General features: G+C 31.9%; 1 protein-coding gene across 1 annotated transcript; it reads right to left on the bottom strand.

Moving 5' to 3' along the window:
• Positions 1-1,570: 1,570 nt before the first annotated feature.
• On the bottom strand, positions 1,571-9,906 carry LOC109544597 (adenosine kinase). The gene is made up of 7 exons (XM_019914889.2): positions 9,699-9,906; positions 6,543-6,721; positions 5,965-6,103; positions 5,656-5,824; positions 4,607-4,777; positions 3,650-3,884; positions 1,571-3,487 (listed from the first exon to the last, which is right to left on the bottom strand). Exons 1-7 carry the CDS (start codon positions 9,716-9,718, stop codon positions 3,348-3,350), a joined length of 1,053 nt encoding a protein of 350 aa, XP_019770448.1. The 5' UTR covers positions 9,719-9,906; the 3' UTR covers positions 1,571-3,347.
• Positions 9,907-27,122: the final 17,216 nt, after the last annotated feature.

Genomic DNA, 27,122 nt, shown 5'->3' with positions numbered 1-27,122 from the left:
ACGCATTCGCATCTAAAAATCCCTAACACAAATCGTTTTGCAAAAATTAATTTGTTTACATTTTTAAATGTGAAAATAACAACCCGAAATGTAAATGGTTTGGCCACGATCACACACAACGTTTTAACGTGAAATCCTCCAATAATGCAATAAAAAATGCAATTATTCGGAAGGATCCCAGCCCCTGAAAATCCGTTTAGCAGAAAAGAATTTGTTTAAATTTGGAAAAAGCAGCCCGAAATCTAAATGGTTTTGCCAGGATCACTCGGACGGTTTAACGTGGCATCCTTCAATAATGCAATTATTGAAAATCCATAACACTTACTAAAACTTACCGAAAGTTGCTGTATCGTACGACCTGAAAACAAAGACAAAATTCTGTAGTATTACATAAACTTAGTTTAAAACCCAGTTATTTGATAAGAAATAAAAAAAATGAGTGAGCACTGAGGAGTTAAACTTTAATTGTTTCTCGAAAAACTAAATTCAGTTCAAGTTAAGGGTTTATAGAATAATAAGCCTTCTTACCTGCTTTCTAAAAACATTGTCTATCCATTAATCATCAACGAGCACATACTACACTTGAACACAAAGTGAATATCCAGACGAAGTTGAAAATAAATGTGGATTACACTCAGCAGCAACAGGTAAGTTGACCGACCGTATTTGCCTCCATGGCATTAAATTTTTTTGAATTTATCATGTTTATGAACAAATACCCGACGACCGATTTCGTCCACTGCCCATAATAAACTGAACTTAAATGTTCAGCTTTCCGAAAAAACTCAGGCGATTTTAAGGTGTTTATCAGATAAAAACCCACCGAGCTGCAGACTTGCATAATGATATAATCGTTTGCTTGCTGGCCCTTCGGATGACTAATAGCTTTGCTATGCTGTTCGATTTGCTTTCTCAGCCAAAAATAAACAAACATTGCGACTTTTGCTCAATTTTCATGAAACTTGAAAATCTTTTTTGCCTAGAGCCGTTGTGAGAGGCTGCACAATTGTTAGCAGATTCTCCAAAATCAAAGTAAAAAAAAAACAGTCACACACCATGCCATGATTTGCGAATGCTTCACTTTGACTGCACTTTAGGAGCGACGGAACTTGATTTTTACTCGAACTTTTAGATCAGACTTTTTCTCCATTCTTATGAAACTTTGAGTTCGTACAGCTTGATATCTTGGGCAAAACAGCCGAAAAGTCTAATAATTTATATCTTTGGACTACAGAAAATTCATTGAAGGTGTGTTCGCAGCAGCACACTCCTATTTTGCACAATAAACCGGTCTACTGTGGAAAAGCTGACAATTTAAATTTGAAAAACTAGTCAAAAAAATTAAAAATTGTAAATCCGAGAATTTCCTACTAAGAGTTCAAGAAGCTTTTAATTTAGAGCGTAACTCACATCAGAAAAAGACTAATAATTTGATATCTTTGCGCTAAAGAAGAGACTCACTTCTATATGTCAGTCCTTGGACCAAGGCATCAAAGCTGGATTTTATGAATGCAATGTATGCTGTCTTCTGAAGCAAAAAGACTAATTTTGCAAAAACAAAACTACAATAAACCAACAATGCTTCTATTTTGTCAACATAGTAAAAAATTACAATAAGTACAACATTAAGAGCACCAACAACAAGTCCATTCTAAAGTTTATAGAAATTTACAGTAATTGGATATTTATTTTTTTACAGTATTTTTATAGATAAAATAAATCTAAACACACTATTGTGTTAGAATTATCAATACGCGATGTAATTGTTTATCATAGAGTGTAAAGAGTAAAGATGATCACTGCTAATTGGTCTAACCTGACCCAATTATATATACATATAATTTGTAAAAGTATGTTATTATCATAGGAAAATACCCAGTAATAATATTCATTTAGTTATATTTCTAGGTATTTATGATAGAATGATGTAATTATATTCACGGTACATAAACCTAATCAGTTGCCAACGCATCAACACATCTACTTTAAACTTGGTTAATGCAAACAAAGTATGTTTCTTTTCCAAATACCCTGTTTTTTAATTATTGATATACTTTATTGCGCTTGTTCAGACATTTTCAAATAGATCACTTTTAGCATTATTTTAAATCAAGTATACTTCAGGTACATTCAGAAGCCGATTGCAGATACAAAAACAGTCAGGAACCCACAGCAAGCGATTTTATATTCCAATAAAAATAGCCTGCTTGTTGCCTTTAAGTGAACGAACTAATACGTATTGCGTCCAAACTTGCAACTCAATATGGAGGGACTCAATGAGTGTTTGCGTTTAGCAGATCAATCTGTTCCTCTACATTATTCCATGAAAGTGATATTTTGACATCTTTTAACTATATAATATCATAACGCACTAACCTACTTTACTATCAATAATTCGGGAAGATTTAATGTAGAACAAAAAGGAAGCACAATTTAAGTAACTTGTTATAATTTGAAATTCACTTTAAAATTTCATTATTAAGAAAACCTTGAAAAACCAAAAAGTGTATAACTGGGGCTACTAGAAAACGTGGGGTGAATTAGCTATCATCTTTCCTAGGCCAGTTTTAGCCTATATTCGAAATATTAATAAAAATGGGACTCAATTATTTTTAGCCAATTAAAAACAAGCAAGTATTAACTACTATTATAATTTCAGAATTATTGTCATAACGTAATCAGACAATACTCATCTTAATTTAAAAATTCAATAATAGATAATTCGAATTTCGAAAACCAGTAAAACGGGTATAATTTAAAATCAGTTTCTAGTTCATTTTCTGTATTAACCCTGTATTAGATTTTTGCATCTACTTTTCGCCAAATAGTAGTTTTGCTCTGGAGCTAGCATATTATAACGGATCTATCACAGCATTGAATAAAATTTGCAGATCCAAATGATTGCATAATTGCAACTTTTGATTCCTTCAGATTTTTCCTTTTATATATAGTGGATCAATAGAAAATGCTATAATACTTCTTAAATATTCTTAATATGGGGGTATTACTTGACTATCCTGTTACTTTAATGTTAACTGCAGAGTTGTCCACTAGTAACTAAATCTATTTGCTAGTCTGCTTTTTAAAGAAATGCCATGGACATCTTTCCATTCTTGTTCGCTATAGTAAATCGTCAAACCGCATTAAAGAATTAAATTGAAGGTTACCGTTGCGAGGAGGAGAAAAGAGTCATATTTGCCTATTCACCCCAACTTAAGTTACATTGCTTTTCAATGCAATAATACATATACTGAAATATTGAGAACGCCCCAGTAAACCAAAAATGAAAGTATGAGCGTTATTTTTCACATACTTTATCATTGCCACTTAAGTACCTACTCCTGACGTTATTCCTCCGCAGGATCAAAATTGGCTTTGCCATCAAAAGTACAACCGCTTCTTTGAACTATTTGCCTAGCTGCCCACATTCCGCATTTTATACTCACAGTCAAGTCTCGTCCTTGTATGTATTGAGATAAAAATCCTCCTAAATAAAAAAATAGAATGTTTTATTCAGTTGAAAACTAACGGAACTTCGTTATTTCTTTTCCTGGAATTTTGGTATTATACTAGGGCTCTCAGATTTTGTCTCGAGAAATCAAACGATAGAAAACAGCATTGGAAAAATGTCAACTAGTTTTTCTCTTACCCGCAAAAGCATCACCAGCACCATTCGTGTCAACTAGTTGATCGGCAGGTAACACCTTAACCGGAAACTCTTTGATTTTCCCATTGTGTGCCAGAATAACAGGATGAACGCCCTGCGTTAACACTACTACTCTGGATCGTTTTTCGTTCTGTTTAGGCATGTTGCACAATTTAATAGCGATTTCTTTGATGTCTTTTGTTCCAAAGTCTTGCTCCTGTGCGAATGTTTCCGCTTCCTAGACGAAGAAGAATAAACCGTTCAAGTAGTGCAAATTTTATTGCTTCGGCAGGTGCTTCAGCTGTGAAGTGTTAATAAATATGCAAAGTAGCATTTTTTAGGCGTTATATCGCACATGAATGAAATTAAATTTACGGTTTTTAAACATGGGGTTAGGCTACCCTCTTTTATATCATAAAGCCCATGAAATGATCTTTTTCCATTACGTCTATGCACTGAACAGCAACTTGTTCTAAATGCCATTTTATCTTCATTTTTTCATTTTGTTGAACCATTGAATTAATTCACAAAGTATGTTATATAAAAATTACTTCAAAGTCAATATAGAATCGGAATCTGGATTAAAAACTAACATAAACAAATACTTTAGCGCCAACAACAACTCTACTATACAACTTTTATATAACCGTTTTTTTTCAGTCGCTATTTGTGTACGATCCAAGAGGGGGTCTCGCTTCGCTGACTCACCCTGTATATTAAGTATTAAAAACAAGAGATGTTAATTTCTTTCCTTCAAAGACAGTAGCTGGACAACTGGTAATTAATATATGTATCATATATATATATCATATAATACAATTTGTTATCGTGAACTAAAAAGTTAAGATTTTCAATAAAATAATTTTTTTTGTCATTTTTTAGATCGATTAATTTCGCATCATCATGAAACACTCGGTGCACAACAAAACTACATACAAAAATAGTAAAAAAAGTACTTACAGTTTCATTTCCGAAGAGTACATCCACATAAGGTAGAACTTGCATAAGTGGTTCTTTATAAAACTGCGAAATAAAAGGAGCGCTCAAATTCATAGCCAAAGGTCTATCATTAGCCAGAGCGACATTTGCTACCTCCATAATCGAAGGTGGACTAACTGTCAAAAAGAAACCCTAAAATTAGACCAGGTTAATATAGAAAATATACATAGTAAATGTATCATAAATACAGGATTATTAAAAATTGAACATCTTTGTTATAAGAGTTTATTGGACTTTCACCCCCAGAACGAGAATTATTTCGGCTCTTGAATATCCAATTAATTATTTGTTACATGTTATTGTTGTAAATCCATAATTAAATAGATATACTTTAATACTAAAAAAACCAGAAATACTACAAAATATTTAAACATGAGTAGTGCCGTCGGTAATACAAATCAATTAACGTAATTAACCCGCATTAAAACGTTAAATCTAATGTTAGCATTAACAATTGAAAGGGAAGGAAAGAAAAACATTGAAAATAGTGACACAAACGCAACAAATTTGGTAGTTCTGGCAAATTCTATTGTTAAATGATAGCATCACATTTTTAACAGATAAATCAGCATTCGAATAATAGTAGCATGTATTTTCAGGTTCTTTTCGTCGAACATTCGAATATTCGTTGCAGATTTCTTGCATTGCTTCCCGTTTTTCATAAACCTGTTAGACTTTATATCACGCGCAAACTAATATGTTTGATGACATATAGAGATTTCTTAGAAGTTACTCATCAAATTTTTTTTTAGGGTTTTTTAATGACACACTCTCTGGAATAGTTTTGTGACAAATAGCAAAATAACTTGATGATGACGGACCCCTGTGATATTAATTCTAAAACATTCAAATTGATCAGCAGCTCGATTTGCATTCCATATTTGCTCTAACTATTTTAGGGGGTTTCAAATAGTTCTCTATGGAATCTTTCTACTTTCCCCAAGCATTTCATTTCAGAGAAGTGACAATTTTTAATCACCCTGTAAGTTGACTTACGTGTAAATACTTACCGAAATATAATAAAATCGAGCCGTGTTTACTAGCTTCTTATTGTCGGGTAACAGGATATGATCAATAGTGAAACAATTAGCTGCACCTAAGTTTGCACATAAGGATCTGTGGTGGCCAGTAACCAAAACCGCACACGTTCCTGTTGGTTCTGCTCCAGTATATTGGTACCTAAAATTTTTCTTTAACTCTTTACCTTTTGGTCTACCGCGATTTTATGTTTTATAAGTCGAGAATTTACCAAAACTTAAAGTGAAATAAAATAATTAAACCATCAGTAAACTTGAAATTCTCACTAAGACGATAATTACCTAGCATTTACTCCTTCTGATACAGCGCGTTGGTTTAATACTTTTGAATAGTTGTCTTCGCCCACGCAGCCAAAAAACGTTGTAACGCTAGGTTTTCCAATTAGCCATTGGCAAACCCTTAGCGCATTTTGAACGCTTCCTAAAATTAATAAGTTTTTGTCAAAAAAATCAGAAATAACGACAAACTCAACTATTTACATATTTACGTTGTGCCGCATTTACTATTCTTAACATGTGTGCATATTTATGTAAATTTTTTAAAGCAATTTATCAATTATAATTTGCCATATTGGTGGGAAAACTGAACTATTTTCATAATAATGTTTACGCTGAATGTTAAATCAATTCCGATCAATTTACAATAATAAATAGTATCAATGAGTAATTGGACTTAAGAACACATACGATTCTCAAATGCATCAGTTATTTACCGAGTTATATATTTTATATGCTGCAAAACTAGGTCAAGCCAAATTTTGCAAAATACTAATTTATGTTGAATATAAAAAACCAAATATAAATGTACTTAATATTTACATGCAAATTGAAAATTTACATTTATGACAGATTATAGTTACCTCCAGCAATATATTCAGTTTTATATTTTTCCACAAGCTCCGCATACAAATTTTTATGCTTTTCAGCATCAGCGAGAATTGCATCATTTGGTTTCAACTCGTATTTGATAAGAAACTCTTGTTCCACTATCGCGGAAATATCTAGCAAAGGGTTTCCCAAACCTAGCAAGGTATTTTTCCTGTAACAAATAAAATTTGTACAATACAAAGCAAGTTCTTCTCAAAAACCTATGGTTAGTAATCCATGGGAGTGGCAGCGGGTTGTTCTTTCTGTTTCTGTACGGTCTGTAAGGGTCAGTCAAGTTCTTTTATTTTTGTTGTAATTTTAAGTTTAGTCTGTTTTCTTGTAAGTTTATCGTATGCAATTTTAGCCATTTTAGATCGTTTTATCCAGTTTTTGAAATGTCTTGTTCGGTGCTCTCGGGGATGTTTGCTTGTGATTTGCAACCGCCCTGATGATAACGTAAGTGTCGCAAGCTCTTGGCGTTAATTGATAATTACATACACACTTCATTACAAAAAACGTGTTTGATTGAATTTCATCCAGTATGTATACATCAACTTCTTTCAAAAACTACCAGAACTTTTTGTTTGGTGGATGGATTGAACTAATTTTTTGATGATGACAAATGACAAAACACCTAAAACTTTTCTAACTTCTGGCTAAAGTGCAGACAATTTAATTTATTTTTTATACTTTTCAAATGTCCGTATTCGTACTCTATATTGAAAATGCTTCCGAAATTATCTAAAATCAAAATGCTGCCCATAGTTAATGGACAAGCAACAAATTTGCCCAAACAGAAAAATCGAGTTATTCATCGTATTATTCTGGATGAAGAAGCCCATGCCTTTCATTCATAAGCATTTCCATCTTAAGCATTGATAAAATGTTTACACCTGTAATTCACTTTCATTCTAGCCACCTTTCGAATTTTCCTCCACAGTTTAATTATAGGAAATCTTATCTTGCTAAGCAACTACTGATTGTACTACTTTACGTTTATCAATAGTTATTTGCAATTCGCTAAGTTATCTAAATATTTAACCGGTTTCTAGTAGGGATTTAATCTCAGGATTTTGCAGATTGTAACCAGTAGTGGCAATCTATTTTCAGAAATTGAACTAACTTTGAAAAACCTCGTTTCATTCTTTTTAATTAGATCTAATTAACAGCTTTACTTTTAATACTTTTATTTGAAATTTTACTATAGTTGTCACGGCTAGCCACGAGATATTAATGGTTAAAATTAATATTTCAACACACAACGTTGAAATGTATATTTTCGAAATACATATACATATACTTAGGTGACGATGAAAAGTTTAAATGTATTTGCAAATGTAATTTTGTAATGTAAATCTCAAATTTATTTCGATGCCTGTTATATGGTTGTTTGCATCCAGTGTTCAAATAAGTCAATCTTGTATTGTAAGGTAAATTTTTCGACATTTTAATGTTTCTTTGCTCTTCTCTCACACCTTTAAATTTTTGGACAATGATTAGGTACATGGTATATAATATTATTGCTTTAGTTTTTTTGTAGATTCATTGTTTAGAAGAATATTTTTTATTTCCGATGATGGGGGTGATATCAATTGAATTTACGGTGGATGATATTGTATAATATAGTTTTAGAGATTGATGTCCTGCAATGTTATTCTTATTACATCGAATTATGTTAAATAGTAAACTGAAAACTAATGATTTAGAAGAGGAGAATAATTGATAATGGACAGGAGTTCACCCTGCCAATACTTGACAAACACTCTTCTTGTTCAGTTAGGGTCCAGTGGAACAAAAAAAATAAAAAATACAAAACTTAGGAGGTTTTTAACGAACTTCTTCGACAGAAAATAGTTTGGGAAAAATCGTCTATTTTATTGTCGTGGCCTTTCCTCCTTCCATGTTCCGTCTGTGGGTCCAAAAAACTCACTGAATTTATATACCTCAAGAGAATGCTGATCTTATTGCAAAAGCTAGTAAAGTCGTTTTCTTTTCGCTATTTACAAGTCATCGTCAAGTATTTTATTAATGGGATTGTATCTTTCACTTTTAGTCTCTAAAACAGAAATATTGCTCCTGATCTGCCGTCTCATCTTGCCGGGAAGTTTCAATAAAAAACAAAAACTCGATGACGTGCAAACGCTGATGTATAATATAGGTACTCAGATGGCCTCATACAGAAGCTGACTGAACGTGAGGAAGAGTAAGCCCTCGAAAATGGGTTTTAATTAATGTTTGTCCAATTTATAATCATAAAAATTAAAAATACTTAAAGATAATGTTTTCTACAACTGCTTTTCAACTATTTATTGCAGAATCCCCTTGGTTTTTTCACAACAGATTTTAGCAAAAGACAAAATGTAAAAATATACTTTTATCTAATGAAAAAATACTGATATGATATTTGCCGTCAAGTCGTATTTTTTTCATTTTTTAAAATGTGAATATCTGGAAATATGGGCAAAGACTAACTACTTTAACTAAATTACTCTTGCAAATGAACTTTCTGAAATAAACGATTCAGTTAACAGATTAAGCTGTTTTTGTTTAGATCTTATCGCCGTTGATCAAACCACATATTTATAGCAAAAAGATCGAAAACAACCGAATTTTAAGTTGAATAGTAACTGTCCATTATGCACTAGAATTTACATAGGCTTTCTCGGTTGTTAAGTGAAATTCAATGTACGATTACTAAGGCGAGCCACGTGGCTTAAGATAAAAACAACTGATGCGTGTCTTAACTCAACTAAATCTTACTTAATGATATAATAATAAAAGGCTACTGGTTTACATTTACATGTGAGTTGTGCATGTTACCATGTAGTTCAAAGTGATTGTTGCAATTTGGGCTCTTGAGAACTCTCGATTTGAATATAATGCAAACCTTCAGTACCAGATGTTTAACAAAATGTGTCTCTTAAAAATTCAGTGCTTAAGCAATTAAAATGCTTCTCAAATACCCAGAATCAATTGGTCATTCTTATCGTCTGTTGATTTTTGATACGCAATGTAATGCATAAATAATCTGTTAATAAATAACTCAAATTGCCAGATGACTTTGCAATTAAACAATGATAACATTAACACACTATGATAGTAAATCAATTATCATAGTAATTAAAAATCAAATTATAACTATTACTCACTTGAGCGACTCGTTTTCCATTTTACTAAATTATGCGACTGAGTGAACACTAACACTTCAGGATTCACACAAACTATTCTCAGCTGCAAATAGATAATCTTTAAAAACAATCTACAAATCGGAGACCAAGTAAAAAATAATATTGTTTTGCATTTGAATTTTGAGGTTATGCAATGGGTCAGACACGCGATACGGTTCGAACATTCAGCCGGGTATACATTTACACAAAATACACAGTGATGCGGAAAGCTCTGACTTAGCGAGTGACTCAATAGGCATGATGACAGTATAAAGGAATCAAAGAATAAATGGTTTAGAGGCAAATATATGTTGAAAGTATTCTAAAAAGTGACCCATTATTAATATAAGTATTGAAATCAATAAGATTTTTAAGATAATAAAAGTAAAAATACAGCAGTCGGCCATCTTGCTTAAAACACCAATACGAGCGCGTCCAAGGTCGTGACGTCATCGTCCGTTGAAGTAACCAGCGTGCCTGTGCCGTGTCCCATCAATTGTTGTGACTGTAATTTATTGCGGAAATAGCACACGTGTACCTACATTATACAAGGGTATTTCAAAATTATTAAAAAAATTATGATGCCAAAATAAGTGGCGGCTATATGACGTCAGTTAGGAGATATATTTAAACTGTTCTCTGTTGCATACTGTATTATAGCCTTGCTAATGATAAGTTTTTCTTATTATACTGGGAATTTAAGGGGGTAGTATTCAAGAATTGCTAGAAAAATAGATAGAAAATTATTCTCGCAAAAAATTATCAGTGATTCGATATTCACTTGCAAATCAGATTTTTTTTACTATCAGTATGTGGCTGGCAAGTTGTTTTTCGATTTATTTTAAGGCCCATTTATTAACAATATTTTTAGTTTTTTCAAAATGTCAGAGTTTTTCAGTTTTAGCAAAGTTGCTGTTTCTTCTAATCACTCATTTTTATAATGTTTCACGTAAAAATACTGACAATCTAAGGATATTTTCAGTGAAAACTTTTCAAATAAATTTTATTATAACAATCGTCTCATCCGTCGTTTCGTAAAAAGTATTGAAATCCTTTTCCAGGTTCAAATTTAGGACAAAAATCAATTTTTTTTTGTTAAAACGAACAGAACAAAGACACAGAATATAATCGAAAGTTTATAATAAATTATTTAGAAAACTCATCACCCCCATCCCTCTGAAAACTTTAGAGTTGGTTGAAAAACTGTAATTTTTAGTTTTGATTGATTTTTTTCTTGGTTTACTTTATGCTCAAAAACGCTTTATTTTTTACACTTTCACACTGTGTTGTACACTTTTACTTGTTTCACTTAAAAACATTGACAATCTAGAAGTATTTTACGCGAAAAAATTACAAGATAAATTTATAGCTTTGAAGGAATTTTACAAAAACCTTTTTCAGCATCGGATTCGGGACAAAAACGAAAATAAGTTTACCCGTTTTTTCAAGAAAATTATTAAAGTTTTCTGAAGAACCGATAGCAAAACTAAAAGTGTTTAATTGAAAGCGCAAAAAGTCCATTATTTTCAGACGCTTTTCTTCTTTTCCGACAACCATGGGGTCTTTTCAGTCAAAAACAACACAATTAATTTGTTAGAAAATTGGCCTCATGCATCGCTTTGCAGGAAATTTTAGAAAACCTGAAAACCAAAACGAATTTGGGACCAAAACCAAAGAATTGTTTTTTACTTTTTTTCCACAGTTATTAATATTATCATAAAAAAACGACCAGAAAGTAAATGTTTACAAAAAATGATTTGCAAAATTTGTTACCATCCCTCTGAAGAATTTTGAAATTTATGTCAAATTTTAGGTCTTTCCAGTTTTAGCAAAGTTTTTCATAGGCAATCCTTTCTAAGCAAGAAACGCATTATTTTCCAAAGTTTGACTTAAAAACACTGATCATATTCAGGTATTTTCTGTGAAAAATTATCAAATACATTCTATTGAAACCCCCTTAACCGCTTTTTGAATATTTTCTTAAAAACCCTAATATTTTTTTCTGGGTATTTTCCCCAAGATATTTTTACGAACAGAACAAGCGAAAATGTATATTCAATTATTTGGAAAATTCGTCAACTGCGTCGCCGTGAATAATTTTGTTATTTTTAATTCCTGTCTCTTGACTTTTAGGTCAATATTTCTAAACAAAACTCTTTCTAAACTGTGGAAAACTGAGGGTCTTTGAATTAAAAAATGGATTTTAAAAGAATATTGGGCGTATTTATAGTTTGGTCTTCATTTTTTTCATTTGGTGTTTTTTTCGAATACCCGTTTTACTTTTGAATTTGGGACCAAATCCAAACAAAGTTCTCTTGTTTTTTTCTTCTCAGATAATTTAGTTTTCCAAAAAAACGATCAGAGAAAGCAAAGGCATATGATCAACTATTTGGAAAACTTCACCGCTCTGAAGAATTTTAGAGTTTCTTCAAAATTTCCGGTTTTTCTCGCTTTAGACCAAAAACCAGAAAAACCACATTTTTAAGCAATAGTTTCTACAAAAAAGGTAACTCAGTGAACTTTTAGTTGTTGGAGCAGTGCTGTGCAAATGGCTTGGTACTCAGTAACTCAGCTCCGTTGCTGGAAAAACGATACTCCGACTATTAAAATTCCGATCTAGGGTTTCGTACAGATTTAATAAATAAGTTATGACTCATTAACCGATGAGTTATGACTCATTAACTCAGGGAGCCACAAGAACTCAAAAGCGCAACTCAACACAGTGTTACCCAGGCCTACTTTAATCGCGTTAAGTTAGATAGAACTGTGTAATAATAATTAAATAATTTGCAATTGAAATATAGATATACAGTTCTCATTGCAGCGAACAATACACTAATTCCTCTAACTTTTAGTAATCATAGCTTTATATAAAAAATAAAACATCTGTTATGTTTTTGCATAAGTTATTTTTAAAATGTAATTTAAGTAAAAATATTAATTGATTTTTATACTAATCGATTTTGATAAGAGCAAACATTTCAAGTATCAATTTTTGTCCTTTCCATCCAGTTAATGTGTTACGGGCCGCTAAATGTTCCGGATTTAATTAATCGGATATGAAACCAAACCGTTGGCAAGCAATTGCCTACCTTTATCAGTAATTAATAAACTTCTTATACATATTTATTTAAAACTCGCTCAACTTTAATTTCCAATGGTGGCGATACCGGATTGGAGCTCTACCCTCTGGGTGCGTACTAATTACCGAACGACGGTGGGTAAACAACATATTTCTCAAGAAAACTAAATTTCCAACAAATTTTCTCTCCGCCTAGTTAAAAGTGCAGGTTACGCTGCAATTTATTTGTGTTATGAAGTAAATTTTCAGGAAATTTTCTACGCTCCCGGCAAATTCACTCTGACAAATCGTTAACTACGTTGCTCCATCAGAAATTAATTTGCAGCTGGTTCTACATTCATTAAGCTGTTAGTATAGCAATCCCGCTGTAAATCTGAAGTTTTCACATGATGCTCCATGCATGTTCCATTTTTAATCATTGCACGTACATTAACGTATTTTAAATATTGATACGGATAACCGAATAATTGGAACCTTACAGTTCCAATAATTAAGACTTTTTCAAATTTACAGGTGGCTAAAAAGTTGGTTCTTCATGCCGAAAGGAAAGTTCTGCCAACGAAAAAAGCTCCGGGGCACCGAAAGACTGCAACATTTAGGACGACAATTTTACGATACACTTATAAGTGTATCCCATTATTATAAGTGATAATATTATTGATAATATTGTTATAAGTGAAACCCACATTTTGTAAAAATGTGCAATACATATCTCTTGCAAGGAAAAAGACCATACTTATCTTTTTTTAAACCATACCAGAAATTTTCTTGAATACTTTTCGGTGAGCCATCTATACCATAAGTACTTTCAATTATAACTTAAACCTCAATTAGCGATCAGTTTAAACTTTACACACCATGCCTTCTTTGTCATAAACCACTCACAAAGATTAAAAATTTCCGGTGAATGTAGAATGCTAATTATGAATAATTGAAAGCTCACTAAAATGCACCGAATGTTTTGAAAATTTTATATTTTATATTTTAATTTCCATGTTTTATTCTACCTATCTCAATAATAGCTATTTGCGTATTTGATTCATTCAAATTATTCATTTGAGACTAATTAAAGCTGAAGCTGTTTTAAATACCTCAGCATTCGCGTACATACTTGAGTAGTTCGGGGCATTGAAGAAGAATTTTCTTTAATTATCACTAAATAAAATCAATAGGTCCTTATGAATAGCAGACCGCACAATTTCAATAAGGTAAAATACATTAAAAATTAATGAATGAGGTTTTATGGGAAATACCGCTTTGGTATCCTGTATTCTTTTATCTCTCAGTTTATTTGCATTAATGCGATTTTCAAATTCGAACGGTTTTTTATTGATAAACCTTATTTCACATTTTTTTTAAATCATCATTTCACAAAGGATCAATTTTAACAAAAAAGCTTTTAATCTGTTAATGATATACAGGGTGAGTTAAGATTAACTTAATAGACTTTGCTTTTTTGCTTTATGCGTAATTCAACGATCAACCAAAACTAAAAGGCAAATAAACAAATAGATCATTTCATTGATGGAACCACAAATCCGTCGATCTAATCAGTTGACAAAAAAATTAAAGAATAAAAATTATATTTTGAACATTTATATTTGTAATTTTTGCATTATTATCAATACAAAAATTACATTAAACGTGTCTCCCCATCCTTTGGAACGCGGCTTGCGGTTAAAAGTTGCTCGTTGATTGAGGTTCCACTTTATAATTACTTCAATTAAGAAAAAGCACTCTCGATGAAAATTCTCTGGCTTCGTTTGTTCTTTAAGCACATATTTGAATTCCATCATTACTTATGTAATTTTCTCCGATTCGGAAAATTTCATTTACTTTGTTTCAAGATTTTTAATCAGACGCTGACAATTAAAGCTGCAGTTGTTTGTTATTTTTTGGCACGAGTTCAATCATATTTGGCGTTAGGCTTGTATTTAATTGGGAAGAAAAATTTAATTTCCACGTTGCTTTTATTTCCAGTTGTTGTCCTGTTATTGCTTTTTATTTGCTATTCTTAATTGATTTGAAGTCAGTAAACGAGGGCTGTTAAGTGATTCGCTTTTGGCCGGCATTGTCAAATTTTGATCCCAATTTCGCCTTATGCAAGGCGCATATCTTCAATTACTCTCTAATTTCTGGATATTTAATACTTTGCATTAATAAAAATACTAATATAAAATTTATATGTGTTTTAATTGGCTCTTTACTTTTGTTTTGTTTGCAGCATGCTATGTTTCAGCAACCCCAAGATAAAAATAAACCGAAAAATAATTTTTGAGTTTGATCTATTGCTATCTCTCCAAGGGAGGTAAAATAATAACTAATAATAATAAAATAATTGATAACATGGGGTGTTTTATTTTGTATTAATAAAAACACTGGCAACGAATCCGTTTTAGATAATATATTTTGCATTAAAAAAAATACGAAACTCATCAAAGGTTAGAGCCTCACATATCTGATCATAAGTTTCTTAAAAATATATTTCCAGCTCTCAACAAACAGCAAATACATAAAAAACGCATAATTGCGGGAGACAAAAACTTATATTTGATATAACATTCAAACAGACAGACACTTTCATACCTATTTAAAATAAAAAAATCGTTTTCTAAATGTTGACCTAAATTTATTAAATAGTAAGGAAGAACATTTTCGACACTCGGTTGCTTTCAATAAAATTCACTGAAATTCACATAAAACAAAGCTGAAATAAAGTAGATCATATTCAGGCCAGAATGCCAAAATTTGTTAAAATAGTTATGTTGGTTTATATATTTTTATCTAGAGCCATTGTTCCAACCCCTCAGTTCGAAGACCACAAAAATATTCCTCCTGTACGCTTCGTGAGATTACGAAAACAGAAAAAACTTTTGCCGATGGAATAATTAAAATTTATTATACAAAACGTCTTCATGTAGTGACATTTCCAAGCAGTTTTTGTTAAGTTCTAAAAAGGACGGAAATGAACAGGAGATTAATTTTTAATATGCAATAGTTCGTTTTAACTTCTGTATGCAAAAACGACGCGTCCAGTTGAACCACAAATGGATTTAGTTTGGAAGCAACACGAGCCCGTCTTAAGCTAATTGGTAAGCATTAAATAAGGAAGAAAATCTTGGCCAAAAAGATTGGCAATATATTACCCATAGTTTAAAGTCCGATTGCTCAAAATTGACTAAATACGAACAATAGAAACGATCAGAGAATGTGAAAATGTATAGGTAGATTGTGATGCTGAAACCTCACCGTGTCTACTTCGAGTAATAAAAAAGTAATTATGGAAGTAAACAGACTTAACAAGAATAGCTTAATAATAAACTTAACATAAATATAAAATCACTCGCAGAAGCAAAGAAAAAACTGGAAATTATAATTATCTGCTTACGCACATCGGGAAACGAAAGGAAAACAGAATATGAACCGAGTGGTTTATATCAGAGAATTTATGCTCCAGACAAAAGTTATTAATTAAGCTTCAACAATGAAGTCATCCACACACAAAACACAAGGCGCAATTGATGTTAGTAAATCGAAGAGAGGAAAGAAATATTTTCTAAGTGTCTAAGGAACCAAAAGCTTAGTTGTAGTGCAGCTAATTAAAAAGTTCCAACTTAGTTCATTGGTTCATTGAGCATTTTATTTAGCAATCTTGACCAAGAATTCACCCAAATTTAATTCGACAATGTATCCAGAAAAAAGATACAACTAGCAAACAGATCATCACGGCTATAAAATAAATCAAAGTTAAGAGCACTAATGTATTATAGTGAACAACGTTATATTTGAGTAAACGTATTTCGGAAGAGGCAAGAGAGAACTGGGCAAAGGATAAATAACACAAAAAATAAATATGAATAGTGCAAAAAATATCGACTGAATATTTAAAAAGTATGCTACGCCGATGTAATCCTGGGAGACAACGAAGACGATTAATTAACACTATTAATTCCACACAAATGTTAAAAAACTTTATATGGAAATTGCAGTCGAAAAAATCGAATAACTGGTCATATCTAAAAAACCTACTTGTTGTAAACCATCCTTTAAAAGTAAACCAATCTACCAGAGGTTCACTTTTGAAAAATAGGTCTAGTCCACATGCAATTTAAGGTTGCTGCTATAACTTAAAGACGGATTTCAATATTTTTCTCTACTATACCCAAAATAAGTAGAATTTTAATAAGTATTCTGGGCTTTCCGAAATTCCATTGTGCCCACTGTTTGCCCATCTAATTTCTATAAATTCTATTCGGTGAGGCCAAGCTGAAAATCCTATAAGATTTATGAAGGTACACCGAAAGACGACTGTCCAGAATTTCAATCACTCATCTATTAATTATTGCTCAGATCGTTTGATCCGTTGGAATAATTTGAGGAAAGACCAATGCGGAGCATTTTACCAATAATAAACAAGTTTTTCAAATTAAGTATTGTAAAAATGTCCAATATAATGATGAATGAATAATAGGATTTTCAAAGATTTTCAAATAACTTAGAAGCGATAAGTTTTAAGGTTAGACACCTCACATAAACTCGCTATAAAATTAGACGATAAAACAGAAAAATGGCAATAAGCAATAATAATTGTATAATGAAATAAGCAAGTTATTGAGGTTTAAAATAATGCATTTTTGGCGACTCATTGGGCGGTTTGCGAAAAACATTTTATACATTATAATTTGGCAGCACGTAGATTATTAGGTCATGTTGGAACTCTAGACGAACTACATATTTGAAATTTTGCATCGGATACATTATTTTTTGCTAAATTATTTGAAAACTGCAAATTTTTCACGTAAAACTGACATTCAAATATACTTACATTAAAATTTGGGGGGTTCAATTTAAAAACCTTTATGACTTCACCTTTATGACGCGCTCGACATCTTAAGAAATTTTGTTAAATTGCGCACATCTTAAACATTAAAACGGTTTCTAGCAAACAGTTGCTATTAAATATCATATTTACTGATTTATCGCATTTTCGATAATTATCGAAGCGTAATAATTAGTAAATGAAAATAACTTAACCCAAGTATAATAATGCCTCGATTATTAACTATTTTAGAAATGTTTAACTTGCATATATATGCTTGTTGCATTTCGCCACTAAATAATGCTCTGATGAATTAAGAATTGGATGAATGATAGGGATAGGGAAGTTTAGAGTAAACAAATGCATTTCGTTAATAATGTATGTACATAATCTATAGGGTTGGAACCCTAGGGAAGTGTCTGAAATTCAAATTTCGCTTTTTGGATCAAAACTACTCAAATTTACTTATTCTTGTTGTTATGACTGATTCGATTTTTCAATTTTCTATCCAAATATGCTAGAACGAATTTTGTGGCTCAAGTGGGGCTTGAGAAATTTTGGAAAAAGCTGCTTCATATTTGAGTAGATTTTGCATCTCAAAAAGAAACGCAAATCTAAATCTGCTTGAATTCAAGACCTTTTTGATAAAACTACCAACACTTCCTTATAGATGGTTCACTTTCTAAAAAGGCCATTTAGTTCTCCCTGGAATGATTCTTCTCCCTAAAAATTAGCGTTCTTGTTCACTTTGCTTCCGAGAAATGAGCAAAAACGAGACGGAAAACATGAAATTTTGGCATAATCTTGCACCTAAATGTCTCATATTCAAATTTCGCTTTCTGGGTCAAAACTACTTGAATTTCCTCACTCATGTTGTTATGACTGAATCGATTTGTCAATTCTCTATCCAACGATGCCAAAACGAATTTTGTGGCTCAAATGGGGCTTGAGAAACTTTGAAAAAAGCAGCTTCATGTTTGAGTCGATTTTGCAACTCTCAAAAACGCAAATCTAAAACTGCCTGAATTCACGACTTTTTTGAGAAAACCACCAACACTTCCTTATAGATGGTTCACGTTCTAAGAAGGCCATTTAGTTCTCCATGGAATGATGTAAAAATGAGCGTTCTTGTTGATTTTGCTTCCGAGAAATGAGCAAAAACGAGACGGAAAACATGAAATTTTGGCATAATCTTGCACATAAATGTCTGATATTCAAATTTGGCTTTCTGGGTCAAAACTACTTAAATTTCCTCACTCATGTTGTTATGACTGAATCGATTTGTCAATACTCTATCCAACGATGCCAAAACGAATTATGTGGCTCAAATGGGTCTTGAGAAACTTTGAAAAAAGCAGCGTCATGTTTGAGTCGATTTTACAACGAAAGAAAAAATACGTAAATCTAAAACTTCTTGAAATGAAGACTTTTTGAGAAAACTACCAACACTTCCTTATAGATGGTCCACTTTCTAAAAAGGCCATTTAGTTCTCCCTGGAATGAGGTAAAAAGGAGGGTTCTTGCTCATTTTGCTTCTGAGAATTGCGCAAAAACTGCACGGAAAACATCGAGTTTTGGCATAATATTGCACCTAAGCAAGAAAACGTTGTTGGTAAATAATGTTGTAAATTATGCAGTTTCATCATCAGGGTTAGAATTTACATTTTCAAGCCGTTCTTAGGTGTTAGAATTATTGGTTTGACTTTGCATTTGAAATCAAATCTATTCCTAGGTTTCAGTCATTTATTGTCTCTATTTATTAATCATAAAGCAGCAACAACGCTACATATGTAAGTAAAAATAATTAAGTATCTGAACGAAGAATTCTGATGGTGGAAAAATACACCGAAACGTATTTTGATTAATAAATAGAGACAATAAATGACTGAAACCCAGGAATAGATTTGATTTGGAATTGACACACAGTCAGGAAAGTATATACAAATTTGTATTTGAACTTTGTTCAAAATGTTAAAACTTCTTGAATTTAGATTCATTCTAAAACACTTCGAGTTTCTCGAAAACCATATGAAACAATTTTTGCAACAGGTTTTCCTATTCTGTTGGCTTGAAATCGACATCAAATTTAACTCACCTAAGCAATCAAAACACGACCAAGAAACGTGTTTTGATGACCCTGATCAATACATTTCGTGATATCGCATCTGATATTCCTCTGGACTGCCACTGAGTTTTCCAGCGGATGGACGTCCTCGTCGATTATGAAATTCCTTAAGGTTATACAGGTTGTTAGATTGAAGTCAAGTGGCCGGGATTTGTATTGAGTGGACATTCGGTTCAGAATTGGACTAAAGTTTCTGGAATTTCGTAGGACCGTTTAAGTTTGCAAGTTGCAGAATTAACCTGGCAGCCGAATGCCATTTGTCTTGGTTTGACTCGACCTGCCTTAGCCATTATTCTTGGGTTTTGTGGTCAGATCGTAAACAATGCCGCCAACTTTAAACACGTATCAAGGGGTATTAGTTACCTGTAATTGTTAGTCCGCCCGATATATTGACGACGGGCTATTTAATTACATCATGCTTCATTAAGAGTTGCACGAAGTTGGATTAGATGGCTTGTGGCGATTCAGCAGCCGAATGGCCGGAAATCCGTACCCGATAGATAAGTAATACTTCTGTTAAAACTTACCGGCAATAATAACTTGACTGAGGAGTAAACAGCTTTTACTTCTCCATCAATTTCGTAGACTATAGGATTTATCCCTTATATTCACTATGAACGAGGAAATGGAGCGTCAGTCTCAATAATACAATTAATTTTAGAACAAAACTGACCATACATCTCTGGTAATTTTTTTTTCGATGCTGGACCAAGCATTGTTTATGCGATGATATACAAAATGATTCAAAATTGGTGCCATTTTATTTAATGGGTTACTTGGAGAGTATAACGAGAGTAAAAAAGTTTTTTTTAAATTATTTATTTTTTGAAATTTGCTTAATTCATTTATTTCTCAAACTTGTCTCATAAATGCAAGATGTAGATGTGTTTTCATCGTGTGATTAATTAACAACGGAAACATCTAGAAATACAGTAAAGTCCGCTTATAATGAACTTTCGGTTAAAACGAACTTTTCTCCTTTAATTGAAACGTCATCCATAAAAGCCAATGTATTTTTTTACTGGTTATAACGATCCCGTTTATAACGAATTTCCGGATATAACGATCACTTTTTGGGTTAGTTAAATATTCACTTTCCGTTTATAACGAAATTCCACGCTCAGCAACAGCTCAACAAACTCAGATGAAGATGTGCACAATTTTGTCGAAGAACAAGTTAAAACCAAACTGAGTGATTTCAAGTTCTTCGAATATGTGAGCATTGATAATGGCATTCTTACAAGAGAAATGTTGACCGATGAGCGAATTATAGACTCCGTAACCTCATCTACAGCTTTAAGCGATAATGAGGAAGATGACTATTTAGGTGAAACTGATTCTACTATAGACACTAATGCTGTTCCAACCATTTCTGAAATGACAAAAAAGTGTCCGATACTAGAAATTTTCTACAATCACGCCAAGTTCCTAATCAAATCTGGGAGTCATTTTGTGATCTTGAAAACTACATAAATAACATCTATTTTTGCAGTAGAAATGTACAAACAAAAATTGCAGACTTTATGAAGTAGATTTCAAATTGTGTCCTGTTGATCTTTTTGTGTTCTTTTTAGTTATACCTACTAACTTCTACTGCTCTATGTAAAAATAATGAACTAAAATACACCACGTGTTTTTCTATTATTATTCGCTTATAGCGAACTCCGGATATAACGAACCAGTTTTAGTTCATTTTTCAAGTTTGTTATATCCAGACTCAACTGTACTGTAAATCGGAGTTTTACCCTTATTGTGAAAGCATCTGGGCAAGGAACTTAAAATTTGGTAACGTAATTTTTTTAAAATGCAGGAAATAAGATGCAGGTTGTAATTTCTCGCTGTTTATAGTGGGCGTTACTTACGACCGATTTTGTCGACATTTAATTTAACAACTTTTCACTCTGTACGGTACCTGTAACGTTAAATTTAGTTGAAAGCGTAATATATTTATACATGCATTAACAATTCCTGTTTCATATCGATATTTTAGTCCATTTTCGTTGGAAATTTTAAGTTCCCAAATTAATTCATGCAATATAAAAAAAACAATTAATATTAAGGTTTTTATCTCCCTAGGTTTTAAAAAATATCGATTTTCCGATAAGAATTATATTTGTGATTATATTTCTTATTGTTTTCTTCAAATCTTAAATTGTATAACTAAAATACCACCTTCCATCACGGGTCACTTCCATCCACATTGGTGAAATTTTCAACATTATATATTAGTGTGCTTTTCATTGCACGCAAATGAATTCTTTTTGGAAAATAAAAGTTGGCGAGGAAAGTGAAGTTGTCCAACCCAAGTTGCTGAATGCTGAACTAATGCCTGCTATTCCATCGACTTCGCAAAAATGAAAGCAAAACTTTACGCTCAAAATCGCGGCTTGAACATATTTATCATATTCATTCCACACTTTATCACATATGTGCATATTTTTGTTAGTTAATTTATAAATCATTTAGTTCAAATTATAATATAGGTATAAAATTATTTTCGTTTTATTGAGGTTGCAGCGTCGCTGACTTTTCAGGTGGTTCAAAAATGAAACGTGTACAAGACTATAATGCAGACTTTAAACTCACAGTTAAGACGTCTCATTAAGCGTTTATAAGAAAACCGTTTTAACTAGCGTGCCATTCTAATTCCTATAAAAATGATCATTAACCCTTAATCTTTCGGGGTACATCTTTACTTTTATGCTTTTTAATTTGTATGTAAATTTTTTTTATTAAGCGAGAGGTGGTAAATATAAAAGTAACCCGCGAAATAAAGGTGGCGGTAGTAATAGTGATCACATTGTTGAAAAGTGTAAAATGCTTTTTAATCAAGATGAATAACGTCAAGCGTTTATCAAATAATAATAAAAATAATTAAGTCATATTATAAAGTAAGCAATTTACTATTTACCTACTCTTGACTCTTCTTCTCGCTTCTGAAATCTTGATATCAAAGATTTAGTAATTCGTTATATAGTGCTACCAAATATTCAATAGGTTACGAAATAATTTCTCTTTAATTTTTTTAAAAATTAAATTTGTTTTGTTTCTTAGCGATGGTTGGTTTCATCATATGCTGATCAAATTATTTAGGTATCATGAAGCAACTTGAAGTGTGGGAATGTCGTTCCACTCTCTTAATTTTTTAATTCTTGATCTTTTAATTGGCGCTATCAAAAACGGAGTTTTTTGCAACAAAATTAAGGGTCACACTTACGGTATTAATGGCATCATAAGAAATTATTTATTGTTCAAATTTGCGCATTTACAAATTAAGTTTTAATATTTTATTTAATATGATCCATCCTTTGCGTTCACACCGTTTTATGTCATTATTACAACATTATTACTTTCCAACTGGAACAAGAAAAATAGTTAATACATCTAAAATTGCCGCTTCATTCTGTTGGGATGCGGACGGAACAACTTATAATACAGTTCCGATTAATAATGGAATCACTTAAAATAACGATGTAATCTTTTCGCTAGAGAGACTAACTAGTAACAAACGGTCAATAATCGAGATCAAATTTTGTCTGTGAAAAAATCCTGTATTTTTACAATGTTTCTCTTTCAATAGTTCTTGTCAGCATTGTATTATTATTTCTAATATTTATTTATTTAATTCATTTATTTATTTGCCGTATTAATTTCAAATAGTACAAACATGTAGATATCTATGAATAAATGAAATACGTTAAATTAAAATAATATGAATTAGGACTATAACAAAGCAGTTCAGAAAAAGTCAGTTAATTAACTTAGCTTAGTTATTGAATGAGCTCGTTGCATTCCTCCCTTTCTTGAGACGCAAATACTGTAGAATTAGAGGCATTTTGAAAATTAATATTTTTTGAAAAAATCGACCTCCACCCCTTATGAATTTGTCGGTCAAAAATCAGAATTTTACATGTGTGTTTTTTGAGTTCGATAGATAGTTTTTGACCTAAAAAGCTCTTTAGAATGCATTTATAAATGGTTTGGATTAATAATAAGAAAAATATCCTCGGTTAAAGAACGTGAACACTCAAAAACCGCTTAAAATGGGCTGAAAATGTCGATAATCTCGGATCTAAAGCTTCTATGAAGTTTTTCAATGAGTTCGATGCATTCCTCGCTTCAGTGAGCTGAAAACGATGTAAAATTTAAGACATTTTGAGAAAATTTTCATTTCTTCAAAAAATCGACCCACCCTTAGAAAAATTTCGACCAAAAATCAAAATTTCACATCTGTGTTTTTTGAGCTCAATCAATTCCTTTCGACGTAAGAAGGTCACAAATATGCATTTATAAAGTGTTTGGGTCAATAATGAGGAAGAAGTCATCGGTTAAAGATCGTGAACACTGAACAACCGCTTAAAATGGGCCGAAAATCACCATTATTTCGATTCTGCTACTTCTGGCGTGTTTTTCAAAAAGCTCGTTGCATTCCGCCATTTCTTGAGGTTAAAATAATGTAGAATGGGAGGAATTTTAAAGAAATCAATATTTTTTGAAAAAAATCGGCCTCCAACCGACCAATGAATTTTTCTGTCAAAAATCAAAATTTTACGTGCGTGTTTTTTGAGATCAATAGACAGATTTTGACCTAAAAAGCTCTTTAGAATGCATTTATAAATGGTTTGGTGTGTATAATAAGGAAAATATCGTCGGTTAAAGAACGTGAACACTAAAAAATCGCTTAAAGTGTGCTAAAACTGAATTAATTGTAGATAATTTAAGTAACGCTAAAATCGGCTGTTTATTTTTGCTTCTTGAGTAAACAAATGAACGGATCTTAATTCAACTTATCTCATAATGTAGGTAATTTTAAGACTTAAAAAAAAATTAACTTTTCTACAAAGGATCAACGGTTCTAAAGTTATGTGCAAAAAACGGGGTTTTGCACTTTCTTTAATTTCTTACACAATGTTCTACAGCCGGAAGTCGCGCTCAAACTATTGTCCCAATATTCTGACATCCTTCCGATAATCTCTTACGTTCATCTACCTATTTAGTGCCCTGAAAAAATCTAATCCGACTGGACTAATAGTAAGATGGGCATCGGTTTCAGCACTAGAGGCAGTAAGGTACATTTGATTAAAGAGTACATTCACCATTGTGTACAGTTTTTAACCAACGTACAATATTGTTTTCAACAATGATTTATTAAGAAAATGTATTATTAACTTTTCCTTCGCATTTAACTTTTTTCCTTCAAGTTTAACTGTATAGAGTCGCAAATTTAACGCATACCTAGCTTAAATATATCTCAAGTTAGTACTATGAATATAATAAATAAGCAATAAAAATATACATGTTGTACAGGGTCTTTAAAGATTGATTCTGTTTATACTGAGTCAAATATTCTTGCTTTCGCGCCTAAAGATATTGTTTATTGTTTCGCTTCGTTATAGAGTGCATATGTAGCAAAATTATCAGAAGTTTTCAACCCAAAGTTGTATTAACATTTTATTTAATTAAGAGAGAAAGATTAAATATATTTAGTAAGCAAAATGTGATCGGTCATCAAAGCAAGCAGGCCATTAAAGATCCAAATTATTCAGAAGACATTAAGCTATAACAACCGTATATATTTTTTTGCTGTCTGAGCTGCGCGATATTGAGATCTATTTTTTTCAAGAATAGAGAATGATTCAATAAAAAAATATTCAAATTGTGTTACCGAATAAGCGTTAAAGCGAATACGCGTTAAATTTACGGTGCAGTGTATTTTAATTATTTCTATAAGTTATTCTTCTTTTATCATTCCAATATATGGGATTTTCTCAAGATGTATAACTTTTCCAATTCTTGGCCAGTTAAAAAAACACTGCAATGTAAATCTCAAAAACGCTCTTCGCTGTTGAAATTGTTGAGTCGTGACGAATCATGGATTTGTTGTGCAGAAAATCTGTGTTGTCTACTTTATGTACTCTACGCTGCTAACTTTGTTCGTGACATCAAACAATTTTTTTCTTAGTTCACACACTGTCTGCCTGATGGGAAAAATAACATGTTTTTGGTTTTATCACAAACATGCACTCTCAGGACCGGTTTCTTGCTATTAACTCTCGTCCGCTGGGTTTATCGTGGCTGTGACACGCCAAATGTTGCAAAACCATCCAAAAAGTTGATCATTTTTTAAAGCATTTATGACTGAACAATCACTCAACAATCAATTTTCAAATGTATTTACCATTAAACGCACACGAAGTACATGGTATGCAGTGCCCTCTTTTTACCTTTGCATGGATTCATGGGAGCAAAATACATGGCGACTGCAAAAAATCCTCACTGAAGGTTTGCTTATTCCGTTTCGTTTGTTATTATTATTAAGTACAGGATTTTGGATGGAGATGGAGATTTGTCAGATTAGTAGCAAAAAATACTATAATGGCATCAAATTGAATAAAATAAATAGTCCTTCAAATGACTATGATAACTGCTAGGTAATAAACTAAAATGACATAAAATATGTTGATACAAAAAATATCAGAGGAAACACTTAAAAGAAGAATTTCTAATCCGGCCCAGCAGATTCGATTAACAATACTCTGTATAAAGCAATGTGAAGGTTTTCATTCGTCTACCGAACAAAGGCTAATTTTAAACGTAAAATTCCAGAACCTTTTTCGAATCTTGCAAATTCTTTTGATTAACATCCCCGGAACGTATACTCTGCTTGATTGAGCACAGGCCCACCCTCTTTGGGATCGGTCATTAACATACAACCCCTTTAATCCAAAAACCGAATTGTTTTCGCGTCTTAAAATCCATTAATTTCGATGGCTGTCGTTATTTTTATTCCATATTAAGGACCACGATCAGATGAATCGAGTTAATGGGGTGAGATAAAGTCATAGGCGCATCATGCACATGCATGATTTTTGTCCTACTAAAAAACAATGAACAATAATTTATTCAATTAGATTGTCAGAATTTTTACGTGAAACATTAGAAAAATGAGCGATTAGAAGAAACAGCAACTTTGCTAAAACTGAAAAATTCTTTTTTATAAGCTAAAAATATGATTATTAAATGGCCCTTAAAATAAATCGAAAAACAACTTAACAAAAAAGTCAATTTTTTGCCAGCAACGAGTGACCTAGATTAAAAATAAAGTCCTCTTAAAGCTATTAATTGTTTTTTGATCAAGATAATTCTTGAGATTGAGTGTCTGATGTACAATGTAGATGAACATTTAAGCAATATTTTATTTAAACCATAAATACGATTGAAATTTAAAGATGATTCAAAATTTTTGAGTGTATACAAAATAACTTATTTAATTTCGACTTCAATTCATGTGATTCTTATTCATTGGTGAGCCAAATGTTGCCTCTGAATGACGCAATATTCTTCTAGTTAATTGCGGTTGGGTACTTGAAATTTGACTTT

The sequence above is a fragment of the Dendroctonus ponderosae genome, unplaced genomic scaffold, assembly GCF_020466585.1.
Source record: "Dendroctonus ponderosae isolate FM_Combo_2020 unplaced genomic scaffold, Dpon_F_20191213v2 Dpon_F_20191213_258, whole genome shotgun sequence".
Classification (NCBI taxonomy): domain Eukaryota; kingdom Metazoa; phylum Arthropoda; class Insecta; order Coleoptera; family Curculionidae; genus Dendroctonus; species Dendroctonus ponderosae.
This window is presented reverse-complemented; position numbering and strand designations above follow the sequence as displayed.

What these genes read in the sequence shown, in the direction of transcription:
- LOC109544597 (XM_019914889.2), bottom strand. Translation starts at nt 9,718, where the DNA reads ATGGAAAACGAGTCGCTCAA. An exon ending in AACTGAATATATTGCTGGAG is followed by an intron (nt 6,104 to 6,542) that starts GTAACTATAATC and finishes TATTAATTTTAG; the next exon opens with GAAGCGTTCAAAATGCGCTA. An exon ending in TACTCTTCGGAAATGAAACT is followed by an intron (nt 3,885 to 4,606) that starts GTAAGTACTTTT and finishes TTCTTCGTCTAG; the next exon opens with GAAGCGGAAACATTCGCACA.